At 39.1% G+C, this 14260-nt stretch overlaps 1 protein-coding gene across 4 annotated transcripts in view; it reads left to right on the forward strand.

The window, feature by feature from the left end:
- ksr2 (kinase suppressor of ras 2) overlaps positions 1-14260 on the forward strand; it is a 119573-nt gene that overhangs the window by 89941 nt on the left and 15372 nt on the right. For all 4 annotated transcript variants that reach the window (XM_074638983.1, XM_074638985.1, XM_074638984.1 and 1 more), the window contains 6 exons: positions 615-663; positions 2613-2974; positions 7300-7396; positions 7498-7631; positions 9742-9876; positions 13431-13560. In XM_074638983.1, the coding sequence (XP_074495084.1) occupies positions 615-663; positions 2613-2974; positions 7300-7396; positions 7498-7631; positions 9742-9876; positions 13431-13560 (907 nt within the window). The remainder of the gene's footprint in view (positions 1-614; positions 664-2612; positions 2975-7299; positions 7397-7497; positions 7632-9741; positions 9877-13430; positions 13561-14260) is intronic.

Genomic DNA, 14260 nt, shown 5'->3' on the forward strand with positions numbered 1-14260 from the left:
CACAGCCTTTTTGAGCAAAGACATGTTTGGAATGATTTAGAATAAAACAAATCTGTGTAAAAACAGTTTGCAAGTCACAGTGAAAATGGCTTATCTCATAAGACTACAATAATGCTACAAAGTGGTGTATGGTAATCCTAATATTATGGTAGGTGCATTGACAAGAAAGCAATAACAGTTGTAAAGCAAGGCGTTTGATGCTCCTAAAAATGTTTATTTAATACAGCTATGACAACACATCTTCCATCAAGGTGCACATATAGACTTGATTGACCTGATTGAACACAGGTGTGGGTCCCATATTTTCCTTTCACAAACTCCACTCCGAGACGGAGTAGCAACTGCTTTAATATCTAACGTCAGATGTACTAGATACATATTTTGGGGGCATCAATCAAGACTGCAACATTGTCAAGATACTAGATATCAAGAATGAATCACTTACACTTTATTAGGGCATTAAAAAACAAAACAGCATTTTAAAAATCTGATCAATGGAGCAAAATATTACGTAAAATAACAACAACACGTAGGCTCATCAGTGAAAAGTGACCAACTTCATTTAGGTTGTTTTCTCATGGATTTATTTCTACATCTATTCTTCTTGCTTTTAGGATTGAGGGCAACCCTTTACTTCAAATCGAAGTTGAACCTACATCAGACGTGAGTCCTTCTTTTGATCCCTGTTTGTGATGCTTTTGATATTATATGAATGTAAGTTTTGTCATCCATAATGTTGTTTTACTTCTCTCACATTTTTGTCAGTATGAAAGTACTTGTCCCAATGAAGACAAAATACAGCTCTCGTCATCACTTGTCGCAGTCATTTGCAGTGTTCTCTCATTTAGCATAATTTGGCTCGGCTCTCTGAGGAGCCTCCAGGTACATTTTGTGTCAAAAGCAGCAAGAAGGAAAAAGATGCAACTTCACGTCATCACTGTTCTGTAACAATGATATATCTTGAGAAAATATGATGCAGATTGCCTTGAATAATATTCCAGCAGGCATCTTTGAATAGGTCATTTTCACTCCTGCAATACATTATATTTAAAATCAAATCAGAATAAATCAGTCAGTTTTTCCCTCTGGCTGTTTTCCCCTTTCATAACTCTCTATTTTTGTATTGGTAATGGCCCAAACAGCAATCAGTATTTCAAACACACACAACTTGACAAAATTATTTTATATAGAGGCGATATACTGTAAGTATGTGTAGAGTATTATTTACATATATACGTCACAGCATATTTAGGATTTAAACAGCACTGATTGCATATTTATTGATGACCTTGAATACATAAATATATTTGAAATAAACCTTGAGAAGAGTATGAAGAGATTCCTTTTTATGACTTCACTGCCATGCTGTGTTGGGGTCAGAAATGAAATAAAATTCAGATATAAAGATAGAATCATTGCATATGTAGTAATGTACAAAAAATGACACACACAAAAGCACCACTTTAAACATTGTGTTTATGTGCTCATAAGTTTCTTGAAAATGTCATTCAGCATGAAAAAAGCATAAGAAATGACTAATCAACTAAAGAAATCTTAGTCGACTAAGACCAGAATGACCGATTAGTCGATTTATCGACTAAGAGGGGGCAGCCCTAGAGAATACATTTTCTGTCTCTGACTTTAAGGAGCAACTACCGTATCTCTGTCTTGTCTGTATTCAGCTGTAACAAATTCTGGACATCCAGTAATTAATAACATTAATACAGTTTACTAGTTGCTAACAGGACTGAGATCACTGGAGGAAAGGGAAATGTAAAACTGAGTGTCATCAGCATATGGTATGATGTATTGTGTTTCTTTATGATAATAACAAGCAGGAGCACGTACAAAAAGAAAGGCAGTTCACCAAGGACTGACCCTTGTGGAGCCCCAGAGAAATTATTTCTTTCTTTAGATTTAAAACTACCAATTGAAAGATAAAACCTCCTGTCTTTTAAGTAGCATGAAAACCAGTTAAGAACAGGACCCGCTAAACCAACCGGGCAGTGAGATCAAGCAGCACTAAAATTGAAGTTCTCTGTGAGTCACTGTTGATCTTAAGGTCATTGATTACTCTTATGAGAGCTGGTTCGGTGCTGAAACCCGATTGGTATGTATCATACAGTATATAGTGTAAATTGAAAGATATTCATCTAGTTGTTTGTATACAGGTTTTTCAAGTATATTGCTCAGAAAAGGAAGATTGGAAATTGGTCTGTAATTATTAAATACAGATGAATCTAGATTGTTTTTCTTCAAAAAAGGGGAGATTACAGCACGCTTGAGAGAAACAGGGAAAATGCCAGTCTGCAGGGAGCTATTAATAATATTTCCAATGTTATTTTTGAACATGACACCACAAGGCATTACATTCAGCAGATAAACAAAATGTTTCTTATCTCTGAAACTCCTACTTAGTTTGGAGGAGGTTTCAGCAGATTGTAATCCTCCAGCTGCTGTCAGAATAAAAGCATTTGACTTCTTGGTCGAATATTTTAACACCACCTCTTCGTGTTGGATGAGGGCATTTTAATAACCATACTTGCAAATCTGTAAATCTGTGAAATGCAGGCCTACAGCTACCAAAGAAGTTACATTTTTATTTTTCACAGAACGAGGAGGGCAACGACGAGGACTCCGGCGACGAGTTTGAGGAGATGAACCTGTCGCTCCTGTCGGCTCGCAACTTCCCGCGCAAGGCCAGCCAGACCAGCATCTTTCTGCAGGAGTGGGACATCCCGTTTGAGCAGCTGGAGATCGGAGAGATGATCGGCAAGGGGCGCTTTGGCAAAGTTTTCCACGGACGCTGGCACGGCGAGGTGGCCATCCGCTTGATTGACATCGAACGCGACAACGAGGACCAGCTCAAGGCCTTCAAGCGTGAGGTGATGGCCTACCGCAACACTCGCCACGAGAATGTGGTGCTGTTTATGGGGGCCTGCATGAGCCCACCACACCTGGCAATCATCACCAGGTAAGGATAAAGACGTGACAGGTTGTGTTGTACAGAAAGCTGGGAAATCAACTCTGCAGGTGTTGTAGATTAAACTTTTAGTTTAATGTTTTAAGTGTATTGTCCACCTCCACCTCTATTTGCAATGTATGTTATTTATTCCAAGCACCTCCATTTCCCTTGTTAATTGCACTGACAATGGTATCCAGAAACAACACACTCAAAAATCAAGCGTATTTTAATATGCATACTGACTTTGTTTGAGTATACTCTTCCAGTTTTCAAGCGATAACAAATGACATACTCAAAGCCTACTTGCGGTATGTAGTATAGAATTGGGACGCAGCTTTAGTTTTAAAGCATTTTGCTGCACAGTGCATAAAAAAACATATAAGGTCATGAGAACAGGTATCATTTAAAGAAGGCAATACAAACAAATATAACCATAAAACATGAGAAGTTGTGTACAATTATGAAAAGCAGTATATTATGTGTTTAAGTAAATGTATTGAATTTTGGCACGTACACATGAGAGAATGTAGGAATATTGATACATTTGAAGGAAAAACATGTGGAATCTGTTTAGTGAAAAGGCAAATATACTGTAGGGATTTATTATAATACAAATATTGTTATCTCAAAAAATATCAGCATGCCTACAGTATAAAGTATTGCAACCCAATTAAAAAATATATAAAATAAAAGATAAAGGAAAATACAGATAAGATGTGCAAATGTGCATCATATTGTAAGTGTGGAGAAAGCCAAACACTGCAAGTACCTTGTGTATTGTCAGCACCATACACATTTATTCGAAATTAGGGCTGTCAAAGTTAACACGATAATAATGTGTTAACCCAAACTCGTTTTAAAGCCACTAATTTCTTTAATGCATTAACGCAACTTGTGGTTTTTAGGTTGTAGCGGGCTCAGTTTCTAAGCTAGAGTGAAGCAACTACTATCATATGAAACTAGAAAAAAACTAAGGAATCCATTCATGTCATACTGGCTGGTTGCAAAGGAGGCTAAATAACGCTCCAAACTTATGCCAAATTTTGGCGAGAAAAAACAGGCATGGCCATTTTCTAAGGTGTCTGGGTACCCACGAGTCTCCCCTTTACAGACATGCCCACTTTATGATAATCACATGCAGTTTGGGGCAAGTCATAGTCAAGTCAGCACACTGACACACTGACAGCTGTTGTTGCCTGTTGGACTTGAGTTTGCCATGCTATGATTCAAGCACATTTTTTATGCTAAATGCAGTACCTGTGAGGGTTTCTGGACAATTTCTGTCATTGTTTTGTGTTGTTAATTGATTTCCAATAATAAATATATACATACATTTGCATAAAGCCGCATATTTGCCCACTCCCATGTTGATAAGAGTATTAAATACTTGACAAATCTCCCTTTAAGGTACATTTTGAACAGCTAAAAAAATTAATCACGATTAGCTATGGGCAATCATGCGATTAATCGCAATTCAATATTTTAATCGATTGACAGCCCTGAACAAAATAATTGGAAATATTTATATATTTTTATAAAACATGTTGAATTAATATATTTGCAATGTAGATAAATGTGCAAATATGTACACACACTGTAGGTAATGTGGAGTTCCAAATTGAGACAAAGGGTATGAAAAATGTATAAAAAAAAAACACCTTGCTTTTCTCACTGCTCACATTTGTTCCTCACTTGTTTCTTGCGGACCACCGAGTCTCCTGAAAGTTGACATCACACCTTCCGAAACGTGTGGTTTGCTCTGCTTCTGTATTCTGAACTAGGCAGCTGTTTGGCCTCCAGAGCCGGTCCTTGTCCCCCCGGGACTCCTTTTAGATCAGCCACAGATCGGCCCCCCTCTGGGACAATGAGTTTAGAGTGGCTGACAATGAAGCGTGCAGAGGTTATGATTAGAACAGGCTGCTAGAACCACCCACATCGCCTGCTGTATTTGTCTTGACTACAGTGGTTGGAGTGATTTCTCTCACACAGTGAACGGCTTTAATTATTCCACGGATTAGTGTTCGCGTTTTTTTGCAGCAAGCATTTTCTCATTTGAAACAAGGGAGACAGGCCTGTGTTCTTGTTAAAGAACATCACAAGGAGAACGCTCTCGTTTAATTAATTAGCTAATAATGTTCAAAAGGAAATTGTTCGGATATTTGCCACTCTCCCACTGTCATCTGTACAGGCTGTGTGAACAAAGAAGGATGTCTCGCTAAGAAATTATTTACCCCTTTGATTCTTCTCTTTTCTGTTTTTGTTTGACAGGAAAAAAAATAGTTTGTTTTTCCTTCATTCTTTATTAAGAAAGTAAAAGAAAGACCGTGATTTCCATGCTGGATTCACAGTTTAAAAAATTATTCGGGAAACAAAGCTAAATGTAAAAATTTGACTCCATGCCCATCGCATTCACCATGGTTGTACATTTCTTTTAAATAAAGGATTGATTGATTGAGATGCGTGATTGCGGTTGATGCCAGCTGAGATTGTCGTGAGTGCAGGAGAGCTGACAGATGAGCTGGCTGCTTCTCAAAAATCCTCACTGCTGATTGCTGAACATAATAGCAAATGTCAGTGCAAACAGGTGGCTTTGTTATCCACCAGTACTCTGCTTCTCCTATTACACGGTTTAGAAAAAGGGTAGTAAAACTTCAGTTTCTCCTATTCTTTCAGACTAAAGTGGGTTTATTAAAGATGAGAGGTTGCATTAGTGGAAACATAAAAATTGATTGTTTCATTTGTCACAAGTTATTGTAGATCGATTTCGCCGGGTTAATAAAAAGCAGGGACATCTGTGATGTTACTGCTTGGTTTTTATCTATGGATATGGCATAATTACTCACATACGTGACTTTCAGCGTGTTGAAGTGGCCCCATTAGCTTTTCATAATCTGAGTACCATGAATCACTGCCCCTGTGTCCTTAGTATGGCTTATACATTCTGTTTGTCTGAGGTGTAATTGTTGTCATAAGACGTAACGTGTTCGCTGTCGACTGAAGTGACACTGAAGCCATGAGCAACATCTCTGTGTTGAAAAGAGCCGGAGGAAAGGGAGCCACTAAAAGTGCACCTGCTGTCAGGTCAACGTTGGGAATGAATATGCATGAACTGTTGGCTTCAGGTCCTTTGTTGGTCACCTGCGTGGCACAGTCGGGGTTGAGGGCTTCAGGTGTGAGGCAGGGGGCGGCTGTAGAGCTGTCTATTAATATGCCGTTGTGATGGCACCCCTCCAGAAATATGACACCACCTCCACGCATCACCCTGGCACCGAGTGGGCCCACGTTTCAGTTCAGAATGATGGCATTTTATCCTCTAACAACATCTCAAACTGCTTTAACTCACTGACACACGTGAACTTCTTGTGTTTTGGGTTAAAGTGGCAAAAACACATTGAGCATTAAAAGACGACGTTAGATGATGGTTAGATGAAGTGAGTGCAGCAATGTGAGAAGTGAACTGAGAAGATAAAGGGTATATCTTGTGTCAACAGTTATTTAAAAAGAGAGTACTTGAAAAGCGAAACACTGAATACTATTTCAGTATCAGTGTTAAGGCTGTATACCAAGTCTGTATTTTTCATTTGCACAGTTTTTAATCCGTCATTCAATAAAATCGTTACGCACAGAAACCTTGCACACTGAGTCTGATGCATTCTATTATTCTATATTTTCTTATTTGGTTTAATGTGTTAAGCAAATCTAAAATAAAAAAGCCACATTTCCATTTTAAGGGTACGGTAATCGTCTGGGAATAGAGCGTAGTAACAATAGGGCATTATTCCCATTCTGCTGACATGCCTTGGGGCTGGGCGATATGGCCAAAATATTTTATCCCAAAATAGGACATTTTATACCTTGAAAACAAAATATATATCACGATATAGCATGTTTTCTGATAAATAAAGCCTATTTTTTGTGTGAATTTAATACTTGATGATGACAAGTATCGAGTATTTTCTCATTTAATTAAGAACTTCATCCCAAAGAATCGTCCCAAATTAAGTTTATTAAAAGGCAATGACAAACAGAGAAGCTTTAAGTGACATTCAAGCCCAACTTGATGCTGCACACTGTTTTATTTTGTAGGACAGTAGTGGAAGAAGTGTGCTGATTTTTTACTTCTTTGTAACTTATAACAGATCGTCAACTGCTGGGAAAACAGGGACACTTTGATGAGAAAATCATTACATTACAGTTACATTGCATTACAATAACATTACAATTGCAAAAGTTGGAATGTGTTCACAGGGTCGACCTGAAATGTTCGTCAGATGTTTTAAAGTTAATGTATTACATAAGTCAAAACAGTATCTTGTCTTTGTCCCCTCTCTCAGCTTGTGTAAAGGCAGGACACTTTATTCTGTGGTGCGGGATGCCAAGGTTGTCCTGGATGTTAACAAGACCAGACAGATCGCACAAGAGATGGTCAAGGTAAAACAACTCAACACTGATTTCCCAGAACACTTCTGCAGAGCACATCATATTACAGAAAGAAAAGTCACATCTCTCTCTCTTTCTCTCTCTGTCCTCAGGGGATGGGCTACCTCCACGCTAAGGGGATCTTACACAAAGACATGAAGTCCAAAAATGTGTTTTATGACAACGGAAAAATCGTCATCACCGACTTTGGACTCTTCACCATATCTGGGGTTTTGCAGGCTGGCAGGTAATTATATTCAGTACACATCCGAGAGAGGAGCACAGGCTGACATTGTTATAACAGTATTGGCACACATGGTACGGGGACGACAAAACATTGTGAGGAAGTAAATAGTCCACATATTCACAAAAAGACAGTGAGTCAGTAATTATATTCAGCCAGGCTTTATTTTTACATATTTCAAGACCAATAAGCAGCCTCTAAACATGCAGTATTTTATATAATAAAAACCTGATTTTCTTCAGCTATTTTAACCACAGTTTTAATTGTATTTCAGCTTTTCTGCTCAGGTGCATATTTGCTCTTGCCCAAGCTTGTTACTGGCCCCTATTTAGCATTTTGTTTGCACAGCAGCTGGATTCTCACGATGTCACAAGAAATATCACACATATCACCTGAAAATCCATCTCGTCGAGCTTCAAGTAATGTGTTTGTGTCCGGCAAGCCCTTGCACGGACCCATCAGTGTCCTGTAAGGAGCTACTGCAGCTATAGCCGTGATTTAGGTGTGTGTGACGACACAGAGGGACGACTCTTCGTTCAAAACAACAATGGCTGCTCCTGAAGAGGTTAGCGTAGCTGCAATAGAATCAGTTATATCAGTACTGGAGAGTATTTATCCATTGAAAGAAGAGCAAAGAACGGCGCTGAAGGCTTTTCTCAATGTTTTTCGCTCTTCTCCCGACTGGCTTCGACAAGAGTTTGATTGACAGATGGCTCATCCAATCACCTGCCTAGTATTTTTTTGAAAGTGCCTACCCTTTTCCAAACAGTTTCCAATGAAATCCAGCTCATCAAGTTCATCATTGTGTGCGCAATATTAAGTCTGTGCTGTAAGTGTAATGTGCCTAACAGACATGAGTGTGACCATTTACTCTAAATTGTTTGTCTTCAGTCTATCTTAACCGCTGAAAGACACAGACAGTGTTTAAAGAGAGGTGTTAAAGAGAAAGAAAGAAAGAAAGAAAGAAGAGCAGCCAGGTCAAGGATGAGCAGAGATTCAACAGTGGTTGGATAAAGCTGATGGTACAGACAGAAATGTCATACAAAGAAAACACTGAATCACTGGTAAAACGCTATAAATTGGGTCTCGCTCCACGAACAGATAGAGTCTATTTTCTCTCATTTACTGAGTCCTGAACAAACCAGTATTCACATATTGTATCTGCACAGTGTCTGAATATGCCTACATCTGCAGGCACAGCAGGAGTATTAAAACAGTGATGTTTTCCTATATAATTAGCCTATTACATAGCTGATTTAGTCTAAAAATGTTACTATATTTTACATTGTTATGAAGTAGGCAACAGTACGTACAAAAACATGCTATGTTTTGCAATCATAAAAAGCTAAGCTATTAAATTATACAATTATATATCAAGTGAAGAACAAACTGTAGCTCTGTGGGTAAGATGGTGGGAGAGCTAAAATTATGCATAATTTCATGGCTCTCTTAGATCTTTGAACAGTGTTTTATAGCTCTATCTACTTATCCTACACAATATTTGCTTGTGTTTACTTTCACTGTTTTGTTCAGTGCCCCTCATTCTGAGAAATTAGAAAGAATGCAAGTTTAAGGCACTTCAGCATTGGCTTCACTTTTCAGACCCGGAGATTGCCCACTGGTGTCATTTGAGGGAACAAGGCTAAGAATTCTCTGTATGAATTGAAATGTATTGATAGTATATTTTGGCATGTGGGCAGGCGCATTCATGTTTGCGCGTGCATGCGCACAGTCCCCACCCACCCACAATTAATAGGGCTCCCCCGAAAGCAGTCATTCGGCGTAATATGAACACTGCATAAGTCCCTATAAAGCAAAAAAGTAATTTGTTTTCTATTTGTTTTTTCTATTTGTGTATGTATTACTAAGTTAGATAGATGATGTTACAGAAATTCAAAATTGCAACCATATGCAAACTTAAAGTGCTCACAGTTATCTGAAACAATAATTGAAAGGCAACATCATCCACTTATCTTATAATGGCTATCTGAAATGACTATGTACTGTAATGAAAATGCAGCAATGTAGCATCTTTAATGTGGCTTAGCAGCGTCATACAGCAGGTCAGTAAACAACTGACAAGTCTCCATCTCCACGTGTTCTCGTTCTTTAGCCGGAGAGAAGACAAACTGAGGATCCCCAACGGCTGGCTGTGTCACCTGGCTCCAGAAATAATCCAGCAGCTCTCTCCGGACACAGAGGAAGACAAGCTTCCCTTCTCCAAACAGTCAGATGTCTTTGCTTTTGGGTAAGTGTCGTCTTACCTGTTTGTCTGTCCCGACAATGCCGGAGCCTGATGTTGGACAGTCCCATCCCGCTGTTGACAGAGAGAGTTTACAAGCCACAAATATTTGTGTGAATTCAATAAATTCGTACATACTTTTACAGAGCAGCGTCCTAAAACACATGACAAAGAGGCAACTCTCATTAACAGGTTTTCAGATCTCATTATAGATTTTCACTGCTTACTGTACAAAGACGTAGATAATGTAATAATTTGTGATTTTTTAAAATTACGATTTTGCTTCTGTTATTGTCAGACTTCAGATATCCAGCCACTAACCATTTAATGAGAACAGGATTAGATATTTTAAAACTTAATTGCTTAAAAATTATCTGATTGTGACATAGACCCCACTTGGTCCAATATACCTGATTACGGGGAAGATGCCATATTCTCAAGAGGAATGAAGACCTCTGACTTGGCACATATCCGTCGAGTGCGACTAAATATTTTCATAGGTGGCACCGGTGCGCCTGACAGGTCTGTCTCTCTGTGTGTGTGTGTCATACTGCGCCCTGTACTCCCCCTCGAGCAACATCATAACCATGAGACATACCGGTAATTCAAAATGAAGAGAATTGGTGTTTGGTTGACTGGTTTCGTCAAGAAAAATGCTGCGGTGTCGGTTACACCTGTTCCCGGCCCTGAACGGCCCAGCCCAGACCGGCATCAGCGCCGGAGGTAACCGCTCCACCATCTGTCTGTCTCCACTACTGTACATTTATTAACACAAGAATGAATGCAAAGAAGACTAAATATATGTTATTTTCTAGAGCCACTGTGAACAATTTGCATATTACCACTCTGAATGGTCTTAGTATTGACAGGGTCTCGGAGTAGAAATACCTTGTCATCTTGCTGGACCCAAAACTTACATTTAAATTTCACATTGATACACTTGTCAGCAAGCTACGACAAAAAAATTCGATGTTTGTACAGAAACAGAGCTGATTTTCCTATGTTCAGTAGGAAGTGAATAATTGAGTCTGTTTTCTTGTCTGTCTTGGATTATGGTGACGTTATCTATAGACAGGCCTCTGCCTCCACTCTCAAACTGTTTTCAGTTCAGTTTATCACTCCGCCCTAAGATTTATTACCGGTGACAGTTATTCTACTCATCATTGTATTTTGTATGAAAAGGCTGGGTGGGCATCTCTAACAGTAAGACGTGATAGGCATTGTTTTTTATTTATTTATAAAGCCCTTAAAGGCAACTTGCCGTCATACATAATTTCTTTATTAAATTAGTCCTATAGTCAATATTCTACTTATTCAAGTGATTGGCTAAAGCTTGAAGTCCCTCGTGCAAACACTGAATTTGGGGTTAGCTGCTTTTGGTGTTTGTGCTGCAAAAACTTAGAACAGTTTACAAAACACCATCCATCCATCCATCCATCTTCAACCGCTTATCCGGGATCGGGTCGCGGGGGCAACAGCTCCAGCTGTGTTTACAAAACACATTAAAATTAAATATAATTTGTACCTATAGGTGATTTTAAATCCGTGATTACAAACTACTCCGCTCTTCAATGTAACTGTTTTTAACATTGTTCTATTATTGTTTGGAAATTATGCCCTCAATGATTCCTCGAGATTTAAATAAAGGTTGAATGAATGAAAGACAACTTTACCGCTAATTTCCTCTCTGCTCCGATGATCGCCGAACAGCTTATCTGCTCTGAGCGCATCTCTCTCTGTCACTTGACCACACACACACTTAAAATTTATCATTACATTGAAAATTTTGGGTGCACCTAAATTATTTGCTGGTGCACCTAAATGGAAAAGTTAGGCGCACCAGTGCAACCAATTTAAAAAGTTAGTCTGGAGCCGTGTGCTGGGGGAAAGAAATGGTGCACAAATAATCATTTGGCAGCTGGAAAACAGCAAGATACCGGAGATTGGGGTAGGTAAAGAGCATACTGATTTGTGATTGGTTCCACCATGTGGGTGCGAGAGAAGGTTTGGAAGCTTAGTTGGCCGAAAACCAAGAGAGAGAGTTACCTTCTTGAATCTTAAACTGATTGCGTAATTGCAGGAAGAGGAGAAAAAGTGTGAATGTTGAGGAGCCAAGAGAAGTCAACTAATTGATTAGGCAAGAGGAGTGAATCAAAGAGTTGAGGAGAAAGATTTACAAATGTGTTTCTGATTGAACGTGTGCTAAACTTTTACATTTGGGCTTCCAAACATCTGGTGTGTGGTAGAGTGTTTACCAGGTGAAAGTCTCAGCTGCACAGGAGGTGATGGGGTATCATGTGTTTGGCAGGCGGCATCAGGAATTTGTGTGAATGGAATAGAAGAATTCAACCTTCGTCAACAGAGAATCTTAGGAACAGAACATGAATGAAAAATTATTAGATTTTTTTTTATACTATAATACTATTTTTCTATTTTTCTATGTGTGTTTCTATATGGTAGTTCCTAGGATAATTGTTTTTTCCAGATGGTTTATGATATACAGGGATGCAAACAACTCGACTAGCCAAACGGACTATGGCTTGTGAAAGCACTAGGCTTTGTTTAGTAGTATCAATCTTCTCATCAAATTCTTGGCAAGACAATGATGAAGTCTATTAACTTTTCTTTTAATACACCTCTCTTTCTTGCATTTAGGCAGTTGTAGTATTCTTATCTTTTTTGTAAATCTTCCCAAAATGTCACATGCCCCTGCTTACCTTGAATAATTTTTACCCAAATCGTCTCACCCACTCCCTTAGTTATTATGTACAGATTGCTTTTCTGAGTGTCACTCTGGTTTCTCCAACAAAATCTTGTGTCCTCCCTCTCCTCCTCTAAAGTCCACCTTAAAATTTGTCCTAAGTTGATTAAAATCCCCCACGGCTCCTGTTCTTCCTCCACTGCCATTACTGATTCATTTGTGGGGGTGGACCCTGCTTTGTTGACTCCTAGCACAATTGCATTTTCAGATGGTCCCCCATATGGAGGTTTTGTTGCGATAACATTATAAAGGGAAGAAGAGTGCAGCGCGGGCGCACAATGTCCAGCTGCTCTGTTAGCTCTTGTGTTACCTAGAGGTGACCCCCATGGCTATTTTACATATTCATTGCCAATCAGCCTTCAGTTTTTTCCCCCTACTCCTGGCAAAGAGCTATTTTTATGCTACTCAAACTTGTCGTGCAGGAGCAGAATGAAAACAACCGCTTATTTGCACAGGGAGAGTGGTATGTTAATTTTGCATGAGCACTAATTAAAAGTGTGCTTTTTCTTTCACTTCTGGATTGAAATAGTTTTTCCAAACTTGAAGTTGAAGACAAACTTCTCCCACAAAATGCATTTTGCATAGATCACGATCCAAATGTGCAGAAGCATCATCTACAGCGACATTAATCTGACAGCTGATCAAAAACATTGAGTTTGATGGTTTATACTTGTGACTGAAATCTTTTCCTGGTAGTGTTAGCACCGGGTGGGATGTGAACCCTCCATAGGTGTGTTTTGTGGCTCTCGACCAGACAGTCCAAAGTTCTGACCGCCACTCTGTTCCTCTTTCCTCACAGCACCATCTGGTATGAGTTACACGCACGTGAGTGGCCTTACAAGAGTCAGCCAGCAGAGGTGATCATATGGCAGATTGGCAGCGGGATGAAGCCCAACCTCGCCCAAACTGGCATGGGGAAGGAGATATCAGTAAGAGCTTCTTTTCTTTTTCATTTTGTCACAATTCATGAGTCACTCTTTTTTTCAAACTTAAATGCATTGCTGTATATTTTTCATGTCTGAGCACTCATTGAATCCTACACTAGAAATCTAGTGCACATTTTATAAGCATTGATTATAACTTTAAAATTTACTTTGCATTATAACGACAAGGATTTTTTTCAGGATGCGGCAGGGTAACAAATCGAAGATCAGCGTTTTTGGATTTCTTGTTGGTGCAACCAACTACACAGCAACTCTTCGGCATAGCGTTACTACTGTTATCTTTATGTTTAAAATAGAAGTTTGGAGACGTGTTTATACCTCTTTTGGTTATGCTGTTCCCATCTACCCGTCTGATATTTTGCAAGTATGGCATGCCGTGGCACTGGCATTTCAGTTTTCTTTTTTTTTTCTGGTGTATCGCATTCAACATAACGGACATGCCGGCCGGAACCGGTGTTACGGTGGTTACTTCTTTTAATATATCTGTTACTTATCCAATCTTTCAAACTCTCAAACCAACATTGGTGATTGTTAGAAAAGTGAGAAGACCAATCAGAACTGGAGTCGATAAATACCCGTGATTACTGCAGAGTCATTTGTCCCAGGAATGCATGTCGTAAGCTTTCGCACTAAAGACAAAAGCCAGATCTTAGTGGGTTTATTTTCCAGTGGGAAAGGGGCTTAA

Source organism: Sebastes fasciatus, chromosome 6 (assembly GCF_043250625.1).
Source record: "Sebastes fasciatus isolate fSebFas1 chromosome 6, fSebFas1.pri, whole genome shotgun sequence".
NCBI lineage: Eukaryota > Metazoa > Chordata > Actinopteri > Perciformes > Sebastidae > Sebastes > Sebastes fasciatus.